We start from the raw sequence: 26,988 nt of genomic DNA on the forward strand, positions 1-26,988 counted from the left end.
GCGAGCGCTGTGCGCCAAAGAGCTGTACTCGCTCTCTCATTCCTGGGTTGATTGTGCTTAAAGTGAAACCACATGAAGTGGGCTGCTCCCACAGAGGAAGTAAGAGTGTGTGGAGCTAAAAGTACACAGACTTCAGCACCTAAAAAAAAAAAAGAGGGGGAGGGGGGGGGACGTGGTCCTTCTCTGTTACATTAACTGTTTGTGGCTAAATGAGCGGCATTAAAGTTGAGCCACAAAATGCTTCATCAGATTGAGTGGGTGTGGTTTGATTGGGTTGGATTGACACGCGCACACAGCTGTGATCTTGGCTGACGCATTGTGAACATTTTGAGTCCAGCATAATAAAATAAACAAAAGCACAAATCGGACGTGTAAAATAATCACAGCTCTTCCGACCCGTGAGTTTATGAGGATCTCCATATTAAAAATCAGACTTTAACAGGTTTAATGCTGGAAACATGATAGTGCAGTCTGTGGCAGTGAAGCTCACACAGCAGAAATCTAAAATCAGAAGCTGAAATAAATGGACAGTTCATTGCTTCACTATTATGCAGCATATATTACTCTCGTAGGCCATTTTCCCCTCTTCCTCTCCGGCGTTCATTAGATGTGGGGGAATAAATCCAGATATCGATACCAGTGCTGGTATTGGTATCAGATCGGATTGATACTAGCGCCACAGGAGCGCTCGGTAATAATAATGTTTGCTTTATGTGGGGAAATTCTTCCCTGCACTTAACCCATTCTCTCAGTGCAGCAGTGGCTACCAATCCGGTGTCCGGGGAGCAGTGTGTAGGGACGTTACCTTGCTCAGGGGTACTTTAGGGCAGCCGGTCAGTGGATTCGAACCCCTGACCTTCTACTCATAGGGTCACTCTGAGCTATCCCTGGGATTCGACGGGATCTGAGCATGACTGCTGAGCATGTAACCCAGTGAACTGTTTTAAGACAGACACATTTACATTCCAAGTTTTAAAAAGATTAAAAAATAAAAATATCGGTATCAGTATCGGTGCTGGCAGTACTGCCCCGTATTTACTTGGTATTGGATCGATACCATAATTTGCAGTAAAGTAAAACACTTCCATTCATACCTCATCAGCTCAATTGTGCACCGTTTCTGAAATAGTCCACTTTTTCTGCTGATAAAGCTCTAGTGACTCTGAGTGGAAATTCTGCCCCATCTCACATCTCCTTCAGTGGCTTGGTATAGTTACTGCTCGCTTACTTATGTTGAAGGTTAGGAGTTCAGTCACAGCACTGGACACTTTTCGTGATTTCATTATACTGTGTATTAAACATCCACACACTTTTCAGATATCTGTGTACAAAATGAGAGACAGCTTTATTACACTAACGTAAATGTCCCCCAACACTCTGATTGCAGAAACTCTAAGCAATTCCATAAGGTACAGAGCAGCTGTTGTACCTTATGGAACACCTGCGGCCTGTTGCCCATCTTTAGTGTAACACCGAGGGCTGTGGGAGCACTGCAATTTCAAGTTCCCGTGTATGATCTGTATATATGGTTTTTGACAATAAAGCTGACTTTGAAGCAGCCTCTATAAAAAACCTATACAGTAGCAACAATCCCACTGCAATTTCTCCAGAAACTGCAGAGTCAAGTTACTCCATACTACCTGATTCGGTCTGAAAGGCCCTCTGTAAAGTTCAGAGAGTGGAGGGTGGTTCCCTCTCACATGGCCAGAATCATAGTATCGTCCTTTCCAACAGAATGTACAGAAAAGATGACCGTCGTAGCGCCACCTATTGATTAGTACAAAATTTTCATCTCTGGTATTTTCATGTGATGAGTGTGGGATGGATGTGACTGAGAAACTCTGAACATGGCAAAGGTTGTTTTTGCCAGACTATACAACTGGAAATCTTTTTGTAACCACAGACGTCGCCCCCTGCTGGCCTTTCAAAAGAAAAGCGTTTAAAGACCATTCCTTTCCATACTAGAAATATCACCAGATTTTTCAGCTATCATGTTAGTGGAGTGTTTAATTTGTTCACCATTTAGCACTTTGTCACGCTAACGTGTTAATTACTACAAAAACAAGCACAGTTAAATGGGAGAAAGAGTCTGGGGCTTCGATTGCAAAGGACGACTGGCAGAATAAGTGTCTGATGCAGCACATTCACCAGCTCAGGTGCCTGGAGAGAAATTCTGCTGGAAAAACCTATTAAGATATTTTAGAACCCCTAAATTAAAATATGTGCAGACGGGTGAAACGACGAGTGGTTTGTGTTGGCAGAAGTGCAGCGAACAGCTGGCCTCGCTACCCCATACTGTGTATGTATATATGTATTTTGGAGTCGATCATTTCATCTCACTGGGAGGTAACAAGGGCAACACAGACTTGGAAATGACTTTTCTTTATGCATGACTCGTATGTGTAACATCCTGAGCAGTTTACTTGTCAAAGATAAACACTTATTAATCATTTCTTAAATAAATAAGATAAAGAAGTCTTTACTTATTGTGCGTACATTCAAAAACAGGCTCAAGAACTTTTGACTCACACAGTCCAACAATTAACAGGTGTTTTTGTTTTGCTGCTTTCACTTCCTTAAGGCAACCTACACAGTTTTTGTCTTCCGTCTTCAGCACATTGAGTAATATAGTGCTTTCCCTGTTTTGGACATACACCGATCCTCTTAAGCACATGTATGACCAACTCTTTCTTTTTTTTAAGTTCGTTCCATGTGAGAAAAACCCAGCTTTTCTTTCCAAAGTACAGCTGTTCATAAACCATACACACACAGGTGATGAGATTAACACGTGGCATGAGTTCAAAATCTGACTTGCTGATGGTGCCAGACAAAGTCAGGAAATCATCAAAAAGATCCGGTGAAGAACACAAATGTCTTCACCACATCCTCATCCTGTAGCCACTGAGGCATTTCAGCTGTGCTACAGTACCAGCAGTGCTAATGTTGTGATGACAAAAGACACACACACAACACAATATAATTTTCTATGTTAGGCACTTTTATTGATTTTGTATGACTGATTCACAAATACAACTATTCTTGCCAAGAGCCTCCGCCAAGTTAAACAGACTGGTTAAACAGTAACATTTAAAGATTCAAACGGATTCATACTTTAGCCTTTAAACGGTAGAGGGAAAAGAAAAAGAAACATCCAAAAAGTTTGTGTTAACCATTAAAAATAAAAAAAAAATCTGCAGAACAAAACAGAGAAAAGGTTTGATGGGTGTAAACAGCTTTTTGTGTGTGTGTGTGCTAAATATAAAAACAAAGCGTATTAGCTGGAAGGGTAAAGAGGAGTGTTTCAGATGAGTAATCGTTCAGGGGTTGTTCTTATCAAATTAGTATCCTACAGTAAAACCTCAACGTGTTTTGTGCCGTTCTACTTCCAGACCTGCTGAATAATGTCACACTGTAGTAAAGTAATTAAAGTACAAAGCTATGAAAAATATATCAGTGTAAAGGCACAAGAGACTCGCTCAACAATCACAACACCACCACACTACACCATCAGGAGCCACAAAGAGCCGGCTCAGGGGTACGCGTCTGCTGCTCTGGGATAGCTGCATGAATCAGCTGCTCTATAAAGTTGAGTTTTAGCGGTTTTTAAAGAGGTTTGGTTTAAAAAGCAGTAACACACAGCAGCAGATATTAGCAGATGAAGCTTTATCACTTTAGTTTCTTATGCACATTTTTAGCGTTTCTCAGATTTCTAATAAATGCCACTAGTGTTCAGTAAACGCATGCAGCTGTAACAGCTTCCAAAAGCAGCAACTGCCTACCCCTGGTCTGCAGTGATTATTACATTTTCTACCAACTTGGCCTGCCAAGTTTCACCACTAGAGGACACTCTGGTTTAAAGAAAAAGACGACGTGCCACTGCAAACTGTAGGACACAGCAAGAAATCGCCTCTTCACACCCCTGTGATTCGAATCCTGCGTGACCAGTGCACAGATTCGTGTAACCAGACTGTGAGATAACTGAGCACTCACCCAAATATACCTCATACAACTGTCTACAAGCGCGGCAAGAAGGCTTTAGATTTGGATCCACTTCAGGTCTTTGGCATCCGATTAGTTTGGACCTCCAGAAGAGAAGAAAAGAAGAAGAAAGGTGTGCCACAAAATGAGTTTGACTTAAAAGAAAGCGAGTGAAAGTTAAAGGACAGGTTCACGTAGTTTCATCTGATTTTCAGCCCGTCTGTACACTGACTGATTTACTGGGAGCTGTAATCATTTTTTGAGTCAAAAACAAATGGAAATATTAAGGCTTCATTCCCCACAGTTAAATTTACTGTGATTTCACCGTGTCACCGTGCACTCCCAGCAGCTCTGCAAGGAAACAGGCAGGCAAAAGGAGCCTTTGCCCCAAAGTAAATACTAATCATTCAGCTGGATCTCATATTGCATTTGTTCAACTTAACACCGAGTACTAAAAGTATTATCACTTCTTAAACTAGTTAGATCTTAGCAAGAACAAGAAAAAAAAACTGATGGCTCATCTCAACATCTGCGTTGTCGCCTGCAAGCTGAAGAAAATCATAAAAGAGTTTTCAGACTCCCTCTATGTAAAACAAAAAGGTTTACCTACAGGAGCTAGCACACTACAAGAAATAGTCATTTAGCTTTAGGCTGATAACACACATGCACGATTTGCCACTCTGTACACTGGCCAGGTACAGATAGGCGACATGAAAGTACACCTAAAGTACCTTTCTGATATTGCTACTGTTGCTATTCTGTTTTTGCTTCATTTGAGTGTGTGTGTGTGTGTGTGTGTGTGTGCGCGTATGTGTGTGTGTGTGTGTGTGTGTGTGTGTGCGCGTATGTGTGTGTGTGTGTGTATAAATCAGCAGCTGAAAATGTATCAAAGAAAACAATGATTACAGCAGCCAGTAACTCTGAGCTTCTGAGCTGGAAACTGTGAACCCCTCCCATTAAAACTCCAGCAAACGTCGGTGTTAAACATGGAAGCATTCTGCACGAGCGCTGACAGTCAGGCGGGAATGTGAAAAGTGGTCTGCTTGTCCAGTTTACAGTTAGCTGAGTGTTTCAGGAGTAATCCAAGAAAGGGATGCACATTTTCAAATAACCTTCACATCACTGAATATAATATGTAAAAGTTGCATAAAATCCACAGATCTTCACCATCATTAGAAAAGATGTGAAAAATAATGTATGAAACAGTTTGTTGTTTTTACATACTGTGTACCAGCAACTGCAAAGTGTTTCTGCATACAGGTAGTTGATTACATTTGGCTTTAACTGCTGAGTTTATGTTGTCTGTGTATCTAAAAGAAAACGCTGCTGGTGTTCGTCTGCATCTACAGTTTGGAGACTTCTTAGACTTTAAATGCAGCAAAATGTGTTTTCTAACAGCCTGTCAGCAGACACACACTGGGCGCCCACAGGGGCCACAGCAGGAACACTTTACAGCAGGGGATATGAAAACAGTGAATCTGAGTCAGCAGGTAGCAGCAGGGTTTTGAAGCTTTAACACACAAACTCCTGTCTCATGCGGATGATCTGCAGCAAGGCGGCCTGGACGTCCTCGTCCATGTGGCCCTGTGGGAGAAACAGAAGAAGGGCTTCGGTACATATATAACATCAGATATTAACATTAGACTATCATCATCTGATATTCTGTAGTAACCCTGCTGCAAACTTTCTTTCGTAGACAAACCAGACAAATCTCACTGTGCAGTAATCTCCACAGATTAATGAGTAAGACTTACCTGGGCTGCGCTGAGCAGATGTGTTCGATAAATTGAAACCACCTCTCTGTGTTGCCTCTCAGCATCCTTGTGAAGCAGAAAGGAGGAAGACATGAGTGACACTGTGCTTTGTTTCACGTCTTTAACAGCTAGACAGTGTAATTAATATTGACTGTATTCCAGCTTCCAGCTGCTGTATGTTATGTTAGAAGAGCAGCATCCAACTTGCTCTAAAGTTGTTCACGTCTTCTTGTTTTCAGCTTTTCATTACGTTATCAATTCAGTTATCCAAAATAAATATGTAATAATAATAATAACTAAATACAGTATATTGCCAAAAGTATTCACTCATCTGCCCTCAAACATGTATGAACTAGAGTGATGCCCCATTCTTAGTCCATAGGGTTTAATATGATGTTGGCCCGCCCTTTGCTGCTATTACAGCTTCAACTCCTCTGGGGAAGGTTCAGGAGTGTTTATGGAAGCACATTTGTGAGGTCAGACACGGCTCACAGTCTGCGCTCCATTTCACCCCAAAGGTGTTCTGTCGGGTTGAAGTCAGCCAGTCAAGTTCTTTCACACCAAACCTATCCATGTCTTTATGGATGCTGCTTTGTGCACTGGTGTGCAATCATGTTGGAACAGGAAGGGACCATCCCAAACTGTTCCCACAAAGTTGGGAGCATGAAATTGTGCAAGATAGTGGTACTATAACAAAGCATACAAAGCTAACAGTGACTGTGGAATATTTAGTAGCAAGGAAATTTCATGAGTGGACTTATTGCACGGTGGTATCCTATCACGGTACCATGCTGGAACTCACTGAGCTCCTGAGAGCGACCCATTCTTTCACAAAGGTGTGTAGAAGCAGTCTGCATGCACGGGTGCTTGATTTTATACACATGTGACTGTGGAAGTGATTGAAACACCTGAATTCAATTATTTGAATGGGTGAGCGAATACTTTTGGCGGTCTATATTTATATAGTTTGTCTAGAACACGTTTTAGCATGTGATGTGTGTCCACTTACAGCCAGCTGCTGCTGTAGGCTCTTGATCTGAGCTTGGAGTGTGTCGATGGGCTGCGTCTGCCTCTTGGGTGTGTTGCTTGTGTATGTCAGCTGGGACAGACTATTCAGCGCCTGCTTTAATCGCTCAACGTCTGTAAGCAACTCTGTGATCTGTCACACAGACAAAGAGCAGGACAAATATCGACGTTAAAGATCATTTAACGTCGATCAAGGATTTCCACAGTAGAAATGGAAAAATGTCAGAAAAATCTTTTTCCTCTATTCATCAAAATAAATGACAAACGCGTCTCAGTGGTCATTATCATGCTTTTCATTGTTACAGTGGCATTTAGAGTTTATGTGAAACACGCGTAAAATTGATCAAAATCTCTCAAATGAAACTGGGAACAATTAAGACTATACTGTGAATTGTTTTGTACCTTCTTGTCTTTGGCTTCGGTCTGCTCAGCTGATGTTTGAATCCTCTTCTGCAGGTCACAGATGGTGGTGAGGGACTCATCGTATCTCTCTTTCAGCTCTCTGATCTCCCTTTCGATGGCGCGCCCCTTCTCCTGGACTGCCTCCATCTCCGTCCTCGCCCTGCTCTCGCCCTCTCTTGCTTTTGTTGCCTCCTGATGGACCTTTTCACGCTCTTCTACCAAGCTCAGCAGCTTGTTATTCAGGCTGGCGGCCTCCTCCTCCAGCTGCTGTTTCTCCTTCTTCAGCTCGTTCATTTGGTCTTCCTTACAGCGGATCTCTTCGAGAGCCTGAGTAGCCTGAAGGAGCTCTGACTGCAGAGCAGATACATCTTCCGCCCTCTGGGCGTTGTTTTCCTCCTCTTCGCGGAGAGCCAGGTGTAGCTTAGCCACTTCAGCCTCCAGGGCTTCCTTGGCCTCGGCATGCTGCAGCAGAGACTCCTGCTCCCGGTGGAGTTCCTGCACTTCTTTCTGAAAGGCGCACACCTTCTGGGCCTCCGCCTGCTGCGCCTCTCTTGCTTTCTTGCAATCAGCCTGCGCTTGCTGTAAGGCATCATTGAGGGCTTTGAGCTCGGTATCGTATGTCGATATGCGTGTCAGCTCTGACTTCAGACGCTCCTGTAGGTTTTGAATTTGAGCATTGCACAGGGCATTTTGCTCTTGAAGTTCAGCTTTCTGAAGTGTTACCTCGTCGAGCTGCTGCTCTAAGTTGACCAACTTCTGGGTCAGTTCTTCACATTTAGCCTTGAACTCCTCCTCATTTTCTTTGTGCTTTTCACTGGAAACCAGAGCGACGTCTAGTCTCCTCTGAACAGATTCCACCTCAACTTTCAGTTTCTTTTCCTCCTGTCTGTTGCCCTCTCTGGCAGTCTTTTCTTTGTCATACTTCTCTTCCATTTCCAACAGTTTTGCTGTCAACTCTTTAACCTGGGTGCTGTAAGAGGTTTCCTTCTCCTCAGCTGTTGTCAGAGGCACAAACTTAGACTGAATAGCCTCTTGTATGGTATCAAGCTCTTTCTTCTGAGCCTCCAGTTCGTGAGTAAGCTTAACAGTTTCATCCTGAGCCAACGCATGCATTGCAGACGCCTCATTTGCTCTATTCTCTGCCTCGACCACGGCAGCATTCAGCTTGTCTGTGATAGCTCTGTGGTCTTTTACACTGATGTAGTCGTTTTTCATCTCCAGCAGAACTTTTTCTAACTTTTCTTTTAACTTTTCATTTCCTTCTTTCACATTCTTCAACTCTTCCCCACTTTCTTTTTGACTTGTGTCCAACTTTAACATCTCAGCTTTAACGCTCTCTAAGGTGGAACTTAACTCCATTTTCACTTGCTCGTGCTGCTGTCTGGGAACATACTGTCCCTCCAAGCTCTCTTTGAGAGTCTGACTCTGTGTGGTCAGCTGCACACACTCTTTATCTCTGTCTTCACATCTCTTCTGCAAAAGCTCAACTTTCTTTATCAGGTCGGCATTCTGACACCTCATAGTGTCCATCTCACTTTGTTGTTTCTCACTCGTGCTGCTGAGGCTGCTGATATTCTTCTGCAACGCGCCCCTCTCGGTCTGAAGCTGTTGGACTTGTGCCTCTGCTCTTCCGCAACGTTCGCCGGCTTCCACCAGTTTGTCCTCGAGATCCTCCAGAGCCGTTACCATGTTCCTCCGAACTTCCTCGTGGTTCTGTATCGGTATAAAGTCCACCTCAATCCTGCTGTTAAGCTCATCCAGCTGCTCTTGTAGCATGTCTTTTTCATCCTCACTCTTCTCAACCTCATGAATCAGAGCCTGGCTTTTTGCAGTCACCTCCACCAATGTCTTTTTCAGGGTAGCGTTCTCATCTTCCAGTGCTGCCCAGACCTGCTGCTCCTCAGCAGACAACGGCCTCGGGCCTCCCTGTGAGGAGGGGCTGTCTAGCTTTCGATGGAGCTCCGCCACCTCCTCCAGCACCCGATCGTAGTCTTCCCTCAGCTCGGCGAGCTGCCGTTCCTTCTCGTCAACTGCATTGGTGAGCAGGTTTTTCATGTTGTCGAACTTCTCGGCCGGTACGGTGTTGCCATGTTTAGTCTGGGCCTCTTTCAGCTGGGTTTCCATTTCTAAAAGTGTTTCTCTCAGTACGTCTCGCTCTGCAGTCAGATTTTGGACATCATGGTTCAGCCTCTCCGTCTCAGCTGCTAGTTGGCTCTCACTGCTCTTGTACTCCTCCAAGGCCTTCTCACTCTGTTTGAGGCGGTTGCGAACGCGGCCCACTTCGGCCGAAGCACCTTCATACTTGGCCTTGACGTCCTGGAGCTGAGTGCGCAGTTCTTCTGCCGCTTGGCCTCCTAAATGTTCTTTGACAGCGACTACGTGGGCTTGCAGCTGTTTGACCTTGCACTCAGAGTCCAGCATCCGTTTCTGGACGTCTCCCAAGGCGTCCTCGAGCTCTTGAACCTGCTGGTCAGCCTGTTTCTGGATGGTGTCTCGGCTCTGAAGTAGCTCCTGGCACTCTCTGGTTTTACGGCTCAGTGCAGACTGAAGCCGTGTCGTCTCCTCCTCAGCTGCCTGCTGTCTTTTCTTGACTGCCTCAAGTTCATTTCGGAGCGCATCCAGCTCACCAGGAAGACCCTTCTCCAGCGGTCGGGATAATGAACGTGAGAGGGGAGGATTTCTGAGCATCTTTAGAGAGAGATAGGAAAAAGATGCTGAATTAGTATAGTATATGTTTATATTGCACAATAAAGTCATTCTCAGCTTTGCCCCACCCACCACTGTACATTCAAACCTTTTAGATGTAAACTATGAAAGAAAGACGTGCATAGACACCAGACACATGCAGCACATATAAAACTGTTCACAGGGGGGGAAATACCTGATCAGAATCCAGGCTGTGACCTTTGACAAAAACATTTTCTTTACCTGCAACACAACAGCACACAAACGTAAAACTAAAGCAAACACAAACTCTGCTGCTAAAGTTTGAAATTACAGTCTTTTCTTTATGGCCCAAAATAAGCAGGAAGCTGACCTTTGATAACCGACTGACCAGAGTATTCCCCCTGTGAAAACACAGATGGACAAATCGATTACAAACTGACCGATTAGACAGAATACATAAAAATACAAATAAAATAACACTGCTGTAATCAGAAGGCTGCACATGCCTGTTAAACTTGAATCCGAAAACATTTTACTTTCATAAGGATTACCTCGAAGCAGAGACCACACACATGCATAAATTCACTAACCAAAGTACTCCGGAGCTGGACCTTGACAGTCTCCTGCCCTCGAGCGCCTTCATCTTTTTCTTTGGTGCTGAGTAACATCTTCAACTGTTCCTTCTAATAGAAGAAGAAGAAGAAGAAGAATGTTAAAAGCAGTGAGGGTAAGAACTCACACTTCAACACTTTAAATGAAATGCTCAGAAAAGGCCAAACCAATCAAACAATTTACTCTGAAACAGTTCGTAACATGAAAAACACAGATATCAGATAATGTACCTACTAACCATATGTCTAAATGCATCTACTCCCTATGTGTGCTACAGTTTGTGTTATCACCACTGATGTTTCTAATTCAAAAAGTTTTAACAGCATCAGATATTAAAGGGGCTTAGCGAAGACGTTTGGATGTGCTGCAGGCAGAGTGAAAAACGAATGCTTCTACAGGCAGCAGAAGTCAAAGGGAGGGAGGTGAGGCCTGAAGTCCCGAAGAGAAGAAATCTGGTCTGCAGGTTGGCACATCTTTACGAGACAAAACTGCTCCTGCGCCCAAGATACTAAGCTGCAGGCAAACACTGATCCGCGCACGGTAAAATAAATCCACAAAACACCTCGACATCCATGGCTTTAAAGGGCGAGCAGCTTCACGCTTATTTATAGACTAGTTTAACAATTTCCTTTTACTTTGAAGTGACTGTTATTTATTCCTTATTTATTAAATGCTGATAACCTAAAAAAAGGGAAGAGCTCTTGGAAGAAAAGAGTTCACTGTGCACAGGACACAATTTCACAAAGAGCAAGCTACAATCATTAACCAGCACTGTCATACAAAGTGTTTCCTTGTTGTTCAAGTTACGTATGCATGCAGTTTATAATGAAGGATAAAAGCGAACATTGTGAATGAACCACAGGCAGGAGTAAGTGGTTATTTTTCTATCATACCTCTTTTTGAGAGTCTTCTGCGGCCATTTTTTCCTGCAGATGAAAAAGGATCACAAGTCAACTCACATGAGAGATTAATAAATGACAGCTGATTTCATTTAATTGAATTTCCTTGCCCTTCTGCGTATTGGAAATTGTTCTGGCAGCTAATAGCAGGCAGCTATCATGCTCACTTAAGAAAGTCTCCCTTTTTTTAATATAATTATAAGCCAGCTCTTCCTCCTCAACACCTAGGGTTAGAAAATTATCACACATTTCCTAAATTACACTCCTTATGTTAGAGGAAAAGGAGACATTATGCCAAAGCAGCGTGACTCAGCTTAGCTGTTGTTATTACATTTTACTTTAATTCATCATTTCAGTCCTAAGAAGGACGTGCAAAACCATCCGGCAGGTGCAGTGAACAAAGTGAGCCAGACGCCTGGAAGGCTTTACTGTACCGTTGTGCACAGGGGCTCTGTCACTGTGGGAATACATTAGCCTGGATTTACCTGGGTGAGCTGTTGCTGGAGCATGTTGACTTTATCTAAGAGCGCTTTCTGCTCCTGGTAGTACTTCCTGAGGCCTTCCTGCAGAGTCTCATTCTGCCTTTCCAGATCCTGAATAACAAACAGCAAAAAAAGACAAAACTTTAAACAAATAATTAAAATGATGAATCAAAAATAGAAAAGACTGTTTGTGTGTAATGAGTATGGTGACGTTACACAGCACTTACATGTATGATCTGGTCCTTTCTGTTAATCTCAGCTGCCTCTGTTCTCTCCACTGAATGCTGAGGATAAGACAGGATCTTAATTTAACATTACCACAGTCATGAAATCACAGAACAATTCTCACTTATAGGCACTAGATGGCAGCGTTGCACAACTGAGCAGATCTATGTAGCCTGAAATGTATAAACGGTGTGCTGAACAACACCAAAAAAGATGTTGAGAGATGTGGAGGGAGCAGCAGGAGAGGGCGAGGTTACAGTGCTGGAAATATAAGCAACTCTGACCACCGTTATCTTTAACAAATATAGAGCTTCAGCACCATTTCCATTAGGCTACATGTCACCATGACATACTCCACAATGAGTGAAATGTGGAGAATAACAAATGCTCTTTATTATTATATTAAAGAGACTTAAAGATGATGTGATTTTTGCATGTTTCAGCGTTACCTGTCGCTTCCACTGTTCTATCTTTGCGGCTTCTTTATCTGCAACACAACCAGAAAAGCGAAAGGTGACATTTCATTCCTCCGCTGTTTGTTATCAGGATAAGACAAAAACACGTTCAGAGAGAACGCAACCAAGGAAGGCAAAAGGAAGCAGCTGTGAAAGTGTTGTAAAACATGTAGAACAAAAAAACAAAACACAGGATTTGAAATGTATAACTTTGTATACTTATGATTCGAAGCCAGCAGATACTTAAAGTTAAATAGCATCTTGTCATTATTGATAGCATATGTAATAATAGTACTGTCATGTAGCCTAAAGGCTACACTTTTGTTAGTCTTTACAAAAATCACCTTTCACTTTGTACATAAATAATCTGGTGAGCCGTCACGCTGATGTGTTTTATGCCACTAAGTATCCAAGTAACAAAAGAAATAAATAAATAGTGTGACACTAAGGTTTAGACCTTTCCTTTATCTTTAGGTTAGTCTGGAAAGTTTTATTTATTTATTTTCTTCCAAAAGCAAATTTAGAAATAGCTGTTTCTTGTCCTGCTCTCTGACCTCTGTTGGCTTTGTCGATGTAACTTTTGACCATCGTGATGAGCTCCTGGTCCTTGTTGAAGCGAGCGTAGTGATGTGCATCGTGACCCAAGCCGTCCACAGTCTTCACATCGGCGCCGCTCTTCAGCAGCACCTCCACTGCATCCTTACAGCCGAACTCACAGCCGAGGATCAGCGCGGTCCTGAAGGCGTCAGAGACGGTTTATAATGAAGGCAAAGCTGAATCATCAGAGTGCTTCACACTGATGGGGATGTACCAGTAACCTGACTGCAGCCAAGGTGTGCAGAAGAGCATTTCTGAACACACAACAGCTCAAACCCTGATGCAGATGGGCTACAGCAGCAGAAGACCACATTGTGTGCGACTCCTGTCAAATCAAATTATCTTAAATTCTGTAACATTCAGAGGGCAGGTTCAGAATTTGGTGTAAACAACATGAATGCATGGATCCATCCTGCCTCATAACAGGGGTTCAGGCTGGTGGTGCCTTCATGAGCTCTTACTACTGCTGTATTTTTCAGTGTTGGATTCTGTTTGCTTCCCTTTTAAAAACAAAACTTTTATTGCCTGTTCAATCTAAACTGGTTTCATGTTAATGTCACAAAAACGCCAGAAGAAATGAGACTTGTTTTAACTTTTCAAACTATATAATCTGTCCAAATCTTGCTTTCCACTTCAATTAAAACTGCTCTAACAGGCCCGCTCGGCAAATTGGAGTGTATCTTACTTGTTTTGTTTGTCCCGGACAGTAATGTCAGCTCCTCGCTCCAGCAACAGCTGACAAATACGGGGATGACACATCTGGGTTGCCAGAATCAGAGGTGTCCTCCCATCCTGAAGAAAGAAAATAAAAATAAAAAACATTCACATTCCTCTACAGATGTGAGTACACTCCTTCATGATCTGATCCACAAAGAGCATTTATGTAAACTAGGTTAACATGACTTTAAATGTAGTTTAAGACCTCCACACAAGGCAAACTCAAGGACTAAACACAAGCACAAAATGGCTTGGGCTTTTTCAGAAAAATACTGCAAAACAAAGAGCAAAAGCAATTCTCACAAAATCGGTGGCATTCACAGCCGCCCCGCTGTCACAGAGAAGTTTGACGCTGGAGGCACAGCCCGCCATGACTGTGGAGAAAAAGAACAGAGCGCTGCAATCATTTCATCTCATTTACCACGGAAAAACAAGCACAGACACTGTTGATGTTGAAAATAGTACCATCAAAGCTATACGCAAACCGCCTTTAAACAAACTGCTGAATTTTATTTTCTATAATGTCTCAAACATCAACATCCATATGCACGCATGCGTAGGCTTTGATTATGGAAAACAGTCAAAGAGAGAAAAGAGTAGAGTTTACTCCAGTACACACATACAGAGTAGAGTGAGTACTTGAATAGAACTCAATTGGGTTGATGCTACAGCAGTTACTATTGTGCTACTGCACAGGGTACCAGCTCTATTTTACCGTAGTACACCTATAATTTAGTAGCAGCAGGATAGTTGTTTACTATAATCTTCTACTGCTGCTGTCAGTACTAGTAGATTATAATAGAATCAGGACTACAGTGGACTAGAATAGAGTTTTAAAATACACTGAGCACTTTATTGCAGTGGAATCAGAGCTGGAACAGAGTGATGTCACCTCAACATTAGATGAGAGAGAGCATACTACTTAAAGCTTTGAACTGAGTCTTTTTTTTCTTAGACCAAAATGCAAAATACACTATATGGACAAAAGTACTGGGCCACCAACACAGGACACCTACAGGAGCTGTTCAGGTATGGGAGCCAATGCCAGAAACTCAGCAGAATGTCAGTGTGCATCAGCACTCAGTGGTCAGACACAGACATGGCTGAGATGCTGTGTTTCCCAAACACTTGCACTTTGCAATAATGCTACTGATTTATGATAGTGGTATATCTAGGAGGGAAGACATTTCATGAGATACAATAGTGGCATCCTATTACAGCACCAGGCTCGAATTCAGTGAGCTCTTTAGAATTACTCATACTATCACAAATGTATGCAAAGGCCAAATTTTACCTGAATTCAAACATTGAAAGGTGTGGGCCAATACATCTGTCCATATAGTGTACAGTGCTTAACCGCCCATGGATGGTTTATACCACAGCTGCCATAAATTAACAGTACTTGTAAATGCCAAAATAACTTTTTTAATGTTCCTAGAAGTGTTAATACATCACTATGTGCAAATTCTTAAAATATAATCATCGTTGTTATATAACTTAAAATTTTGTGGTTTTAGAAAAAATAAGAAAAAAATAGTAAAGTGCATTATTTTTTTTAAATTAAGCAATCATTCCTGAACAGAAAACTTGGTTTTAGTGGTTGCTGGCTCAAATTTGGATATAAAAATTCAGTTAACTGAATTCTTTAATTTTTAGAGATTTCTAAATTATTTGTGCTTCCTTCTTTTCATGACAGGCGGTCAGCACTGTATGTTGCTCTACAAGTCTGCAGGGATTGGACAGCGGGTGGTGTCCAGAGTTCAAACTCAAAATGCCAAACTGGCTTTTAATGTTTGTAGTACCCCATGCTGAAATCGACTCCCCTTGGATCTCAGATATATCGGCTGTAACCTCTTTCACGCCACTTTTTATTATTCTTTGTATTCTTCTTTTGGTTTTATGGTGCATTACTTTTCAGTCTGTTATTTTATCATTTTCTTGAAATTTACAATATTTGTAAAGTCCTTGGAACTACAAATGTTAATGAATTGCTGTGTGAAATAACTTTTCCCTGCCTTGCCGTAGAATAGTCTTACCAGCATCATGTAGAGCCGTTCTTCCTTGCAGGTCCACATTTCCAACTGGAGAGTTGTGCTGTTAAAAACAAAGATAAACTCAGATAAAGAAAATGTAGAAACTGTTACACAGCGTGTATCAAAACAAATAAAGAATATGACTTATTGTCAATATAAAAAGGTAAACTCACACTTTACATTACAGGTTCGTTAGCACAGACCTGTTTCAGTGTATTATAGTATAATGACACAGAGCCAGGCAGAAGCTGTAATCTGATTCAAATAACAAAGAAATGACCCCTTAACAATTCTGTTTGGTCATTACTAACATGCACTGTAACTATGTAGGGACACAAAGTGTTTTCAGTGGAGTACAGACACTCAGGTTCTCTTATGCCAGTCTACTTGTCCAGCAGTGGTTTAATTAGGTTTCCTTGTTGCAGGTGTGTAAAACAGGAGCACCCTAAATATCATGTATTTCCAGCAGCTGGCAGTGAAAACTAAAAGGCAGAAGAAGGAAGGTCATATTAGGATAAGTGGTGCTGTGCTCAAATGCTTGTGAAATCTACACACAGCCCACTCCACTGACTGGGCTCCAGTGATTGTAGTGCTGTGGTGATGAGGGCTGCAGGACTCTATGCTAACAGGAGCCTGATGTTGCTGGGTAAGCTTGACAGTACGATCTGTCCCCCACTATAAAAACTCCACTCTCTCTAGCAACAAGGGCCAAAAATTAGCAGCATGCTCAAATGACATAGTGAAGAGGGGGCGTAGAACAGCAATGGGAGCTGAAGGTAGCGCATTGGAGGTGGGATATCCTATACCGTGATGGTTTGGGCTGACGGAGGGAGACAGTAGCTGTGGTGGGCATCCAGCTGCTATGTCTGGTGTGATGACGGCACTAAGAATGGATGGCAGGTTTGCAGGAGGGTAGGCTTGTCAACAGCTCTGACAACCCCCTGCCAACAGCCACAACCTCCATTAGATCATTGCCATGCCAGATATGAGGGGGGCATGAGGGGGAAGGGACGCAAGACAATGAGAGCACAATGTTGCAGAGAGACAGCCGCCTTATTGTAAACACATAAATCCTCCAGAGGGCCACGGTGACTCAACAAGCACTACTGTTGACCGATATGGAGTGGCCTCAGCAGCCACAGCTGTTTGGCAAAAAGAATTTAATGGGGCTGAGAGGGAATCTCCTCTGACTGACCAGTGACTGTGAAACTGTACCAAATAAAAAGGTAGTATGTCATTTCATTTTGGCATACGTTTTCTAACAATGACAGCTGCGCTTTACCTGCAGGAGTTTCTGCACACACAGAGAGTGTCCATTTCTCGAAGCTAGATGGAGAGCACTTTTACCTGAAAGAGACAAAAGCAATTTCAAAACAACAACAAAAAAAAGTTAATTTACAACCCACGATTTGCATGTATGCATATTTAGAGAAACACGCCACAACATGCAATTACCCCATCTGATGCACATACTACAAGTGTTTACAGTACATGTGTCGTTTAATCTGTTTAGAGGACTTCAAATGATGTTAGATTAATTCATTATATTAAATAGAAATGCAATATTTCTGTAAATACAGCATACAGATTTGTTTCAGTCAAACTAGATTATGAAGTAATTTCATTGTTGCTATAATAGCAGTTGTAATTTTAGTATTAAAACCTTTGTTACGCCCTTTATAGGGATGGGATTGCCGTTTTCTTCAGTCTGTGGAAAGTAACAGCATGATGTCATTTGTTCTTCAAAGTATTTAGCATTACCACTCTTTTGAAGGTTGCATACTCTTTGCCTTAGTCGCTCGGCAGTGAGAACTGCTGTCACCAGTGGATAAAATTTATGACGGTCTGCTCAGGTCCAAGCAACATATACTCACAGCTGCAGAAATATATTGCGCCTTTAAGGGTCTGTGAGTGTGCATGCTAAATGGTTCTGAGCTATGAAGGTGATCATGCTCTTTTTCCAGTTTCCATAGCGCTTTTTACATTTCATAGAGCGTTTGCAGACAAGTCAGTGTCTTCTATCCAAACTCTGAGTGACTGCTACGATCTGCTAGCAATCAAAGCAATCACGCACAAGGCTTTTGGTGCAACAAACTTACCAGCGGCGTCACTCGCAGTCACATCAACATTGTGTCCCAGGATGAGATTGAGGACTTCTAAGTGTCCTCGTGTTGCAGCCAAATGAAACCTGGAAAACAAGAGAGAGATGGAGATTAATTAAAAATTAATAAATAAGAAATAAAAAAGCCAGAAAAGACTGACAGGGCATGGGTGAGAGGTATGTAGCAGAGAGCAGAGAGCACAGAGTTGAGAAGGGCAAGTGAAAACGTGATAGGGTGTAAAGAGACAGGGGAGAGGGTAAAACTGAGAGACAAGAGAGGGGCTGCAAACTGATGCCTGGCTCCAAGCTATCAGCAGGATCAGCATTCTCAAAACATAACGAGAGCCCTCAGGGTTTGTGAGGTCTAAGTGACAACTAGGAGCGACACAAACTTGCTTATTTTGCAGAAAAAAAAAACGTGTCTACCGACAAAAAATGTTGAATGCATGGTAATAGCTAATAGTTAATAGACATGAATAGTAAGCTTATTGATATCTACAGCATCAATCAAGTGTTGTGACTGGGATACCCAAGCCAAATTATCAAATCTATCGACCAATGAGAACCATGTGACTCGACTGAACATACTCAGTGCAAGTTGGAGCGAAAGTGTTTAATGCAATATTGCTACACAGTGCACATATTCCCTCGTTAATTGCCTACTTAGTTAAGCCGTTTCCCACTGCACGTGTTTGCCAACATGTATTTAATCATCACCTTCAACTGGAAACGTTCCAGCTGCGCTTGTCCAATGTAACCCACAGCAGCACTGCTGCTAGTCTCCATGCAAGACTGCGGAGCACTTGTGTGTAAGCTAATCTCTGTCTGACACCCACCCGGACACATGAGCCCGTTCATACACTAACCCCAAGTTATCTGCCAAGGAGACAGCTCGGCTGTCACCTCAACGCTGGCGTGGGTATTAAAAGCAGTGTTGATGACCAGGAGATGCTGATCTTCTGTGGAGCAGTGGCGTCTTGGGCTCTCCAGGCCAAACAGCAGACGGGAAGCAGAGTAAAGCTATCCAAGTGGGGTGATACCCCTCACTAAGTTCATAACCTACATCACTTTCCATAAGGGAACTCAAAGAATGCTTTGAAATAAAGTTAAAGGTACATAAGTGCAATTAATTGAGTGCATTTCCCCATGACTTTGAAGAATAGAGAGCGATGACTGTCTTGACAGCAAATATAACTCAAAGCCAAAATGGCCAAGCCTGAAAATCTGGCATTTCCTGTCTCTACAATAATAAAATAAAGGCAAAAATGCCAAAAATCCATCTTAAATAAAGTATGATATTCAACAAATGCAAAGGACTGATGCTATAAATACATGGAGACCTCAGTGAAATGGTTAGACAAGATTTTTTTTTGGAGACTAATGGCTCTGGCTTTAACAGAGCACATTACATTTTCACATCTGCTCCTTGGGGAGCTTTCAGGTTGTCAGTCTACTGGATATGGCTGCTATTTTTAAAAGAGTCCACTTGTTTCTGTTTTCTATCAAACCCTAGTATGACGCTAGCTGAACCATGTGTGACAAAGTGCGTCTCTGAGGATACAACAGTCCATGTTCATATCTTACATTTAGCTCCCTCTTATCTGAAAGTGAATATTGGTATGTGTGCACAAAAACATGCTGCTCTACTCGTTTCTGTAAAGCTCTGTCAATCACTGCTGCGCTTAGTTTTAAGAAAGTCCTCTAATGCCAGTGGTAAGTCACAACATCCATCGTATCAAAATGAGAAGGTCAACGTCGTTGCCTGGTAGCCAGACAAGGAGAACATTGCAATACATTTGATATATAACAAAGAGAATGGCAGCGACTGCTTAGTGTTACTTCCTGTAAATCTATCATCAAGTTGGCCTCAAGATCACACACACATGAAATTCAGATCTTACAATAGTTAGATTAAAAAAACAAAAAAAAGCACCCCCCAAAAGCACTTGAGCACAAAATTAGCTATTCACTCAGTGCCAGGATTGTGCTGGAGGTTTAGCTGACTGACTGTCTTTAGTGGTATGCTCATGCTGTCATGAGAACTACTTTTGCTACTAGGCCCTTGTCTGCACAGAATGAGCGTTAGTGATGGGTGGGCTTACCACGCTGAGATCCAGCTAAAGCCACAGCAGAGATGCAAACTGTTTACTCAGCTGGAAGGTGCGATAGAAACACTTAGGGCTGAATTCATTAGCTCTACACAACGAGGCTAATCCAGGGCACACCAAATGATATATTGGGGGTAACAGCTTGTAATTAGTTTCCCCTCAGAGGTCCATGATTATAAGGAATCACCATTCAACATTCCTTTGTGGGCTTTTGCAAAGGCCAGAATACCATATGCACATGTGTGCGTGTCTGTGTGTGTGTGGCCCAGTGAACTATAAGTGGCCTGGCTGAGTTGCGGTTCACTTTTGTTTTGGTTAGACGTGGCAAAATCGTGACCTCTTCCGGCCCCCCCTCGAATATTCATTCATTTTACAGTTAACTGGTTCTGATCCACAGGGGAACAGCGAATGATAAGCATGACTGTGTTTGGAAACAACAACCTCTGCAGGCTGTGGTTCTGGATTTAGTTCTGACAAATTCTAGCACCTTATTATGAGACCAGGCATTTATCAGGATGTGTGTATAATTGTGTTTATTCGCATGCATGTGCACATCGGTCTATGTGGTGGTGCCACAAGAGAATTTCACACACTGCTGAAAATACTCTGCACCTTTGCAGTCTGGGATCTGGAGCTCCAGAGTTTTATGGTTTAACAAAGGCTTTGTCAAAATAAACGCGCAGCACGGGCCAGAGACGAGTGACTCATTCATATATCTAGGATTAAACCGAGGGCGCCTGCCCGCCCGAAAAACTGGTGTCAGAATCTGTTTAAATTTAGGAAGAAAACAGAGCACCTCATTTAAAAAAAAAAAAACAAACAAAAAAACAAAACAGGTCAATGTATTGTTTTTCAAGGCTGAACCATTTTTAATAATAGCACTACATTAAAGGTCTGTCTGGGAGATGTGTTCATATCTGTGGTTTTGGATGGCTGAGATGCAACATCAGAGAATTCCTCATACACATTTCAGACTGACCTATTTTCCTTCTATTTCTTACTGCCCTGTTAACACTGCAGGGTGCATATCGAGTTAGTAGGGAAAAAAAACAACAACCTCTGAATATATCAGGTTCTCACTTAAAACATGCTCCTCCTCCAAGATGTCAAGAAATCGTGGTAATGGCCTGCAGCAGGGCCTAAATGTATTACTTGGTGTTGCAAGCATCACAGTGGATCTAATCTTAATTTGCAGAGAGTCATTTCCTGTAGGGACTACATAAACCACCTCCGGACAATGTGGTCAAGCCTCGTGTCCACGGACATTCTTTACACCAGCTCCCACACTGACCTCCGGTCAAAGGGAAACTAAAAGGGAAATTTCTGGATATAAAAAAATGGAGACAGAATCATGTACTGCACTCGTTTCATTTTGTTGTGTTTATATTTGTGGAGGTTCATGCAGGGGTAACGTGGTGCTTATTTAAGACGTTCTGGAGCGAGAGTGACCTAATTGTGAAGGAATCTTAGAGAAGCTTTATCTGGAAAAAAAGGTCAGGAATGTCACGCGGTGGGGAGGTCACCACAATGTTTGGAATTGCTGTTGCTGGTTTTAGATTTACAAATCTTTGCCAATCCATGCTGGACTCAAACGTTTCAGTGATTTCTGATCTGTACACTGTCATCTCACTGTACTACACTTCGTGTGGTACGCGTGTGTGCTGCTGAAGCTCAAAGCTCTGACTATACATGTCAACATACTGCACATGGATGCATGTGTGTCTGCATGCGCCTGTGTTTACTTACGCAGAGCGTCCTTCCACGTCAAGCTTAGTGGGGATGATGCCCTTCTTGTTGAGAACAGCAGACACCTTGTCCACCTCGCCACGCTCCACTGCCTTCATCAGCCGATCATCATACTTGTTCCAGTCTGTGTTCTGTCAATGATGATAGCAAACTATCAGACATTTCTAACCAAACAGTTATGTATTTCACCAAGGCTGTACTTAGTTTAACAGCTGAGAGTAATAGCTATAATTTGGTCCCCAGGAGTTTTAGCTGACTACCAAACGCAAGCCGGGCACGAACACACATAGAACAAAGTCCATTTCTGAGTCATTTTTCCTTTTCTGCTATAATAACAGACAAGAATAGACCTTAATGTGCCAGGAATTTAAAACGCTTCATGAGTTGTTGCTACAAAGCAAGGAAACAGTACTCTTAAACCTCCTGATAAGAATGTGGCTCTTTACACTGAAAGTCAAAATAAAGACAAAGCAAAAACAAGCAAGTGCAAATTTTAATCATAACCAAGATTCAAAACAGGCGATGTGTACACAGAGAGCTGATCTAAGAGTTCTGCCACTGCACTGCTGCTTCTGTAAAGCACAGCTTTCGGCTACATTCACACTGTTCATGAAATCAGAGCTCCAATAACGGTGGTGACAAGGTAAAATTATTGGCAATGAATACCTACAAAGTGCACGGAGGTGCATTTCAGCCAGCGGCTCATCTTGGGTGAGTGGAGCTGGTCCTTGCACCGTGCTACTGAAAAAGTTGCCACTTTTCTGGTTTACAAAAGCAAAACTAGAGAAAAACAGTACAAAAATCCCCCCAGTCTCTCAGTGCACTCAACCAGTGAGTGCAACAACAAAAAAGAAAGGATGAGAAGACAGAAGGGTGAGAGTCTGTAATGCAGAGGAGGTCCTCTTATGGGAGGTTTAACCTCAGGAATCTTTCTCACTTGCGGCAAAAAAGTTCATTTCGCAAGATTTTTCTAAGCATTCCTCTGTTGCTCATGAGCGCTTCCGGCAAGTTCATCACTGCACAGCAGTTTAGTTGATCGTTAAAGGGAGGAGAAGGAGGAGTGATTGAGGAGAAAAGAACAGAGGTGGAGAAGCAGTAGGGCCAGCCCTGCCAGCCCTGGGACCTGCCCTGGCCGGCAACTGCAACTCCTCCTCTGGTGGGGGAAGTCAGCTCAGCCTGGCTACCGTTCACCTCCCTCAAGTGCCGTCGCCTCCTTTCCTCAACTCAGTCTCCCTTTCTTCTGGTACTCTTCCTGCTGTTTTCTGTCTGAAAAAACAAACTCAACGCTCTTTCTTGTCGAGTAGTAATGAAGGGTTTCTCTCGCTGCCTCTTCTCTTCTCTATCAGTGGTCTCCAGCTTCTTCACCCCACCAAATGGCAAGGTCAGTCAGGCTCAGTGGGGTAAATATGTGAACTCTCACAGGTTTAAAATATCACCCCCTCCCTGGTAAACAGCAGCGGTGCAGACAGCCCTGCAGACTGGTTACCTCTTTATTTTTTGACCCTCCAACCTTTCTGTAGTGACTGATAGGAAGACAGTGGCTAAGAATACATTCTGGACATGCCTCCAGCATGAGTAATGGCTTTAATGTCCATCAGCACTGCCAGCATGCGACAAGGCCAGCCAAAAAGACCGTGCTTACATCGACACCCCCCCACACACACACACACCATGCTCTCTGCTTGCCTCCCATCTGAAAATATTAATGTCAGAGGGGGATTATGGTTTGCACATTTTGAAGTGGTCTTGGCACTGACCCTCAAAGGATACTACGGGGTAAAAGCTGCTGTTAACCCATCCATCTAAACGGGGTGGTGTGGCTCCAAAGCCCCGTGATCCTTGCAGTGCGGCAGCAGGGTTAGACGACAGCCTTTTTACAACCGTCTGTGACTGCAACCCCTCCAAAACCTGCATCTATATTGCCTCCTCGCTTTCACTGATACACTTTAAAAGCACAACTTTAACTTACTGAGTAAAACATCACAGAAAAAAAGAAGTTTTTTTAAAAAAAAAAAGGGGGACACACAGACATCAATCTATGGTGAGGAAGACAGGATACAAGGAGACCCGTTTAATTTACACACTACATCAGCTCCTCATGTTACTGCCCGCTGCCAGACTGGCGTTAACAGAGCAACACTGATATCCACAAACATGCAGAAAGACCTCCTCCGCATGACATGTCGTATCATAAGGAGTAGGTGTCAACTTACGAAAGCTGCTCGCCCTCGCATGGAGACAAAGCCGCCAAAATGGCACCTAGCCATCACATACGTCGGTCACGTAAATATCTCACACTGCTTTGCTGCTGTGTGTATTTGTTTGGGAATCTGTTTATGTACTAGTTAATATTAGGGCTGTTAGCAAGCAAGAGGTGCCACCGCAGTAGTCCCTGTCTTTCAAGGGGAGCTGATCGACATATAATAACTTGATGTTGTGAGGAGAAATAGATCATCTGTGCTTGTTGTTGTAACGTATGTGACTTAAACTATCTGCAAACTGAACAGAACAGCAAACGGGAAACTAAGAAAAGTGTTCCAGATATGATTCCCACTTTCTTGAGCAGTCAAAGGTTTTAAACGTGAATGAGTTTCCTTTACGAGCTAAAGGATGATGATTGCAACAGATGACAATATCTAGTTACATTTAATGACGCCAACATGATATCAATGTATCTTCCTGTTTTACTTTCATATCTCAAATTGTACATTGCTGACACATATTTACCAGGATCAGGGGAAATACTCCCTATACTTTAACAGAACAAAAAAAGTAATGTTTTGGCTAATTTAGAGATATCGCACTTTTGTTTATAGCAGTCTGAGCACTGTTTGAAGTAAATGCAGCAGAGTCATCCAACTAAATTACCGATAGTCAGAAAATCACCAGTTATTTTCTTGAGGATAAAAGCTTCACGTGGGAGTTTCCCTCCAGGACTAATCCATTGCTTTTGCCAGTGAGATAAAACAATCTACCCACAAAGAACTGCGTGTTCTGGAAACACCTCTGCTTTTCCATGACACTGGACCTGCCCTGAATGCTAGGTCATCTTTGAAATGACCTGGCATTTACTTGACATTTATTGAAATTAACGGGTTGCAAACAAGCTGTTTGGATGACCGCATGACTAATCTGACATCCGAGGAGCAGCTTGAATGGCATCTGTGATTCATTTTAAATTGCTTAATCGCAGTTGTGTGGAAAAGAGTTAGGACCTTTTTCTTCAGTACTAAATAATAAACAGTTGTATCCTTTAAATACTCTCCTCCCTAAAGTTTGACGTTTTGAAGGGGAAACTCCTACAAATAAATATGCAGTAAGACCAGCTGCAGAAATAACTGAGTCCATGGCTTTACATCAGCGGTCCCCAACCTTTTTTGCGCCACGGACCGATTTATGTCCAACAATATTTAAGGTGTCGCGGATAAATACAACAAAATAAAACCAGTACCGATACCAAAAAAAAGAAGATTTATTAATAACACACTGGAAAAGACCCAGGGAAACAGAGTTAACGATAAAAAAAAAAAATAACATAAACCCTGAAAACCATAAATTTCACAGCCTCAACTCTCGCAGCCCAGGGGTTGGGGACCGCTGCTTTACATGATTACATTTTCCCCGCACCTCTTTTGTAAATCCTGACAGTAGTGGTTCTTTGAATCTACTACATAAAGCAGCAGATTGAGGTTTATCTATAGATTCTTTGAGCTTGAGATCCCATCCCAGGGGCCTTAACACAGGGTGAGACCTTGTCTTATTGTTTCACCTGAAACCTCTGATAATGACCCACAACCTTTTTCACACCTTGGCTCATGCGAGGGGGGTACACGTTTGCAAACTACTGCTGTCGAATTTATACATGCAGACATGCCAACACATTGCCATCAGTCTATGTCAGTGAGCACAACTCGAAGAGACTCAACTGGCTGCCAGCTGGTTCTGTTAAATGTGAATTTCTGTGCAGACAGCAGCAGATATGCTCATTTATCACTCCTGTATTATAGGAAACAGACTGGATGCAACTGCCATAGGCTGACTGTAAAAAAAAAAAAGTCCAGCTTTGGATCATTTTGGATCATTTTGGATCGGACCAACATCCCAACATCCCATTTATCCAAATATTGAATAAATGTATTCCTAATTGGTACCCAAAGCCATGTCATTTAGTAAAAAAAAGTGGTCATGTTTATCTGCTGGGCTGAATATCTACACCATTAAAAAGCCCATCCACACACATGACTTGAACACTTGTGATACTGTAATCTCCACAAAGGCAGGGCTCATTAGCATTGCTGTAACTGGAGCCACAGTGAGACTTCAAGAGATGTACACAGAAGTTAAAAAAATTATCTCTGTAATTTTTTTAATTAGTCCTGAACAGAAAACCTTAATAGGCATGGAGCAGCCAGCTTTACAGTGTCTGTATTAAACCTGCATACAAGACGTTACTGACTCAATATTCTGCTAAAGCTTCTATTTTAACACAGTGACCTCGAGGACAAGACGTCACCTGACATTGGATCAGACAGGTTAGACCGTTCTACCTGTCTGCACAAATTATTCTGGCTGCCTGGTAATATGCCACTTAGAGACTCTCGCCATCTTCAGCTCAGATGTTCAGTCACTTCTCCAACACCTCGGTTTCCTGCCTCTCTCAGCTGCTGGCGAGACTAATAGGTCTCCAATATCCTCACAGATGAAATCACCAGCAAGAAATATCTAAGCGGTCATCTGATAAGAGACTGAAGTCAGGATCACAACATAAAGCTTTACACCAATATGGTAAGTGATAGTTGTGTCCAACGTCAAACTGCAGTTACAGATCTAGTTTTATGATATCCACTACGGGGATCCTCTTGATTATAAAAGTCATCTGCGAAGACACAGACATTAAGCCATGAAATATAACCCTTTGACAATTTATAGGAAATGTGTCTCTGTAAATACAGGCAGAATCTTTTTCCCATTTAGAGCTTTATCTCAAGCTTCAGATTTTCAGAAGTCTTCAGAAGTCAGACGTGTAATGCAGCACATGGGTGAACTCAATGGATGCATTGATCTTCCTCACAGGGGTTCATGTGAGCTCAAATGGAGAAATGTTCCAAAATTCATCTGAAGCTAAACTGAGGCTTCAGAATAAGATATAATAATGCAGTCGAAATGTAGCTTAAAGAGGACATGAG

The 26,988-nt window shown here is 42.5% G+C and overlaps 1 protein-coding gene across 3 annotated transcripts in view; it reads right to left on the minus strand.

Annotated features, from left to right (window-relative positions):
- Window positions 1–4,827: 4,827 nt before the first annotated feature.
- The window catches only part of uacab (uveal autoantigen with coiled-coil domains and ankyrin repeats b), a 38,993-nt gene continuing 16,832 nt past the window's right edge, over window positions 4,828–26,988 (minus strand). Inside the window, exons 1-19 of one of the 3 annotated variants that reach the window (XM_026163106.1) lie at window positions 22,473–23,288; window positions 21,803–21,933; window positions 17,947–18,035; window positions 17,130–17,194; window positions 15,851–15,908; window positions 14,118–14,188; window positions 13,783–13,889; window positions 13,055–13,236; window positions 12,495–12,532; window positions 12,048–12,104; window positions 11,824–11,931; window positions 11,333–11,365; window positions 10,418–10,510; window positions 10,198–10,228; window positions 10,042–10,088; window positions 7,161–9,848; window positions 6,742–6,891; window positions 5,733–5,798; window positions 4,828–5,562 (exon numbers count right to left, since the gene is read on the minus strand). In XM_026163106.1, the coding sequence (XP_026018891.1) occupies window positions 5,491–5,562; window positions 5,733–5,798; window positions 6,742–6,891; window positions 7,161–9,848; window positions 10,042–10,088; window positions 10,198–10,228; window positions 10,418–10,510; window positions 11,333–11,365; window positions 11,824–11,931; window positions 12,048–12,104; window positions 12,495–12,532; window positions 13,055–13,236; window positions 13,783–13,889; window positions 14,118–14,188; window positions 15,851–15,908; window positions 17,130–17,194; window positions 17,947–18,035; window positions 21,803–21,933; window positions 22,473–22,508 (4,122 nt within the window). In that variant the 5' untranslated portion in view covers window positions 22,509–23,288 and the 3' untranslated portion in view covers window positions 4,828–5,490. Of the gene's footprint in view, window positions 5,563–5,732; window positions 5,799–6,741; window positions 6,892–7,160; window positions 9,849–10,041; window positions 10,089–10,197; window positions 10,229–10,417; window positions 10,511–11,332; window positions 11,366–11,823; window positions 11,932–12,047; window positions 12,105–12,494; window positions 12,533–13,054; window positions 13,237–13,782; window positions 13,890–14,117; window positions 14,189–15,850; window positions 15,909–17,129; window positions 17,195–17,946; window positions 18,036–21,802; window positions 21,934–22,468; window positions 23,289–26,988 lie in introns of those variants that run through there. The other 2 variants (XM_026163115.1, XM_026163098.1) reach the window with 2 other exon arrangements.

This window comes from Astatotilapia calliptera, chromosome 1 (genome assembly GCF_900246225.1).
Source record: "Astatotilapia calliptera chromosome 1, fAstCal1.2, whole genome shotgun sequence".
Taxonomy (NCBI): Eukaryota; Metazoa; Chordata; class Actinopteri; order Cichliformes; family Cichlidae; genus Astatotilapia; species Astatotilapia calliptera.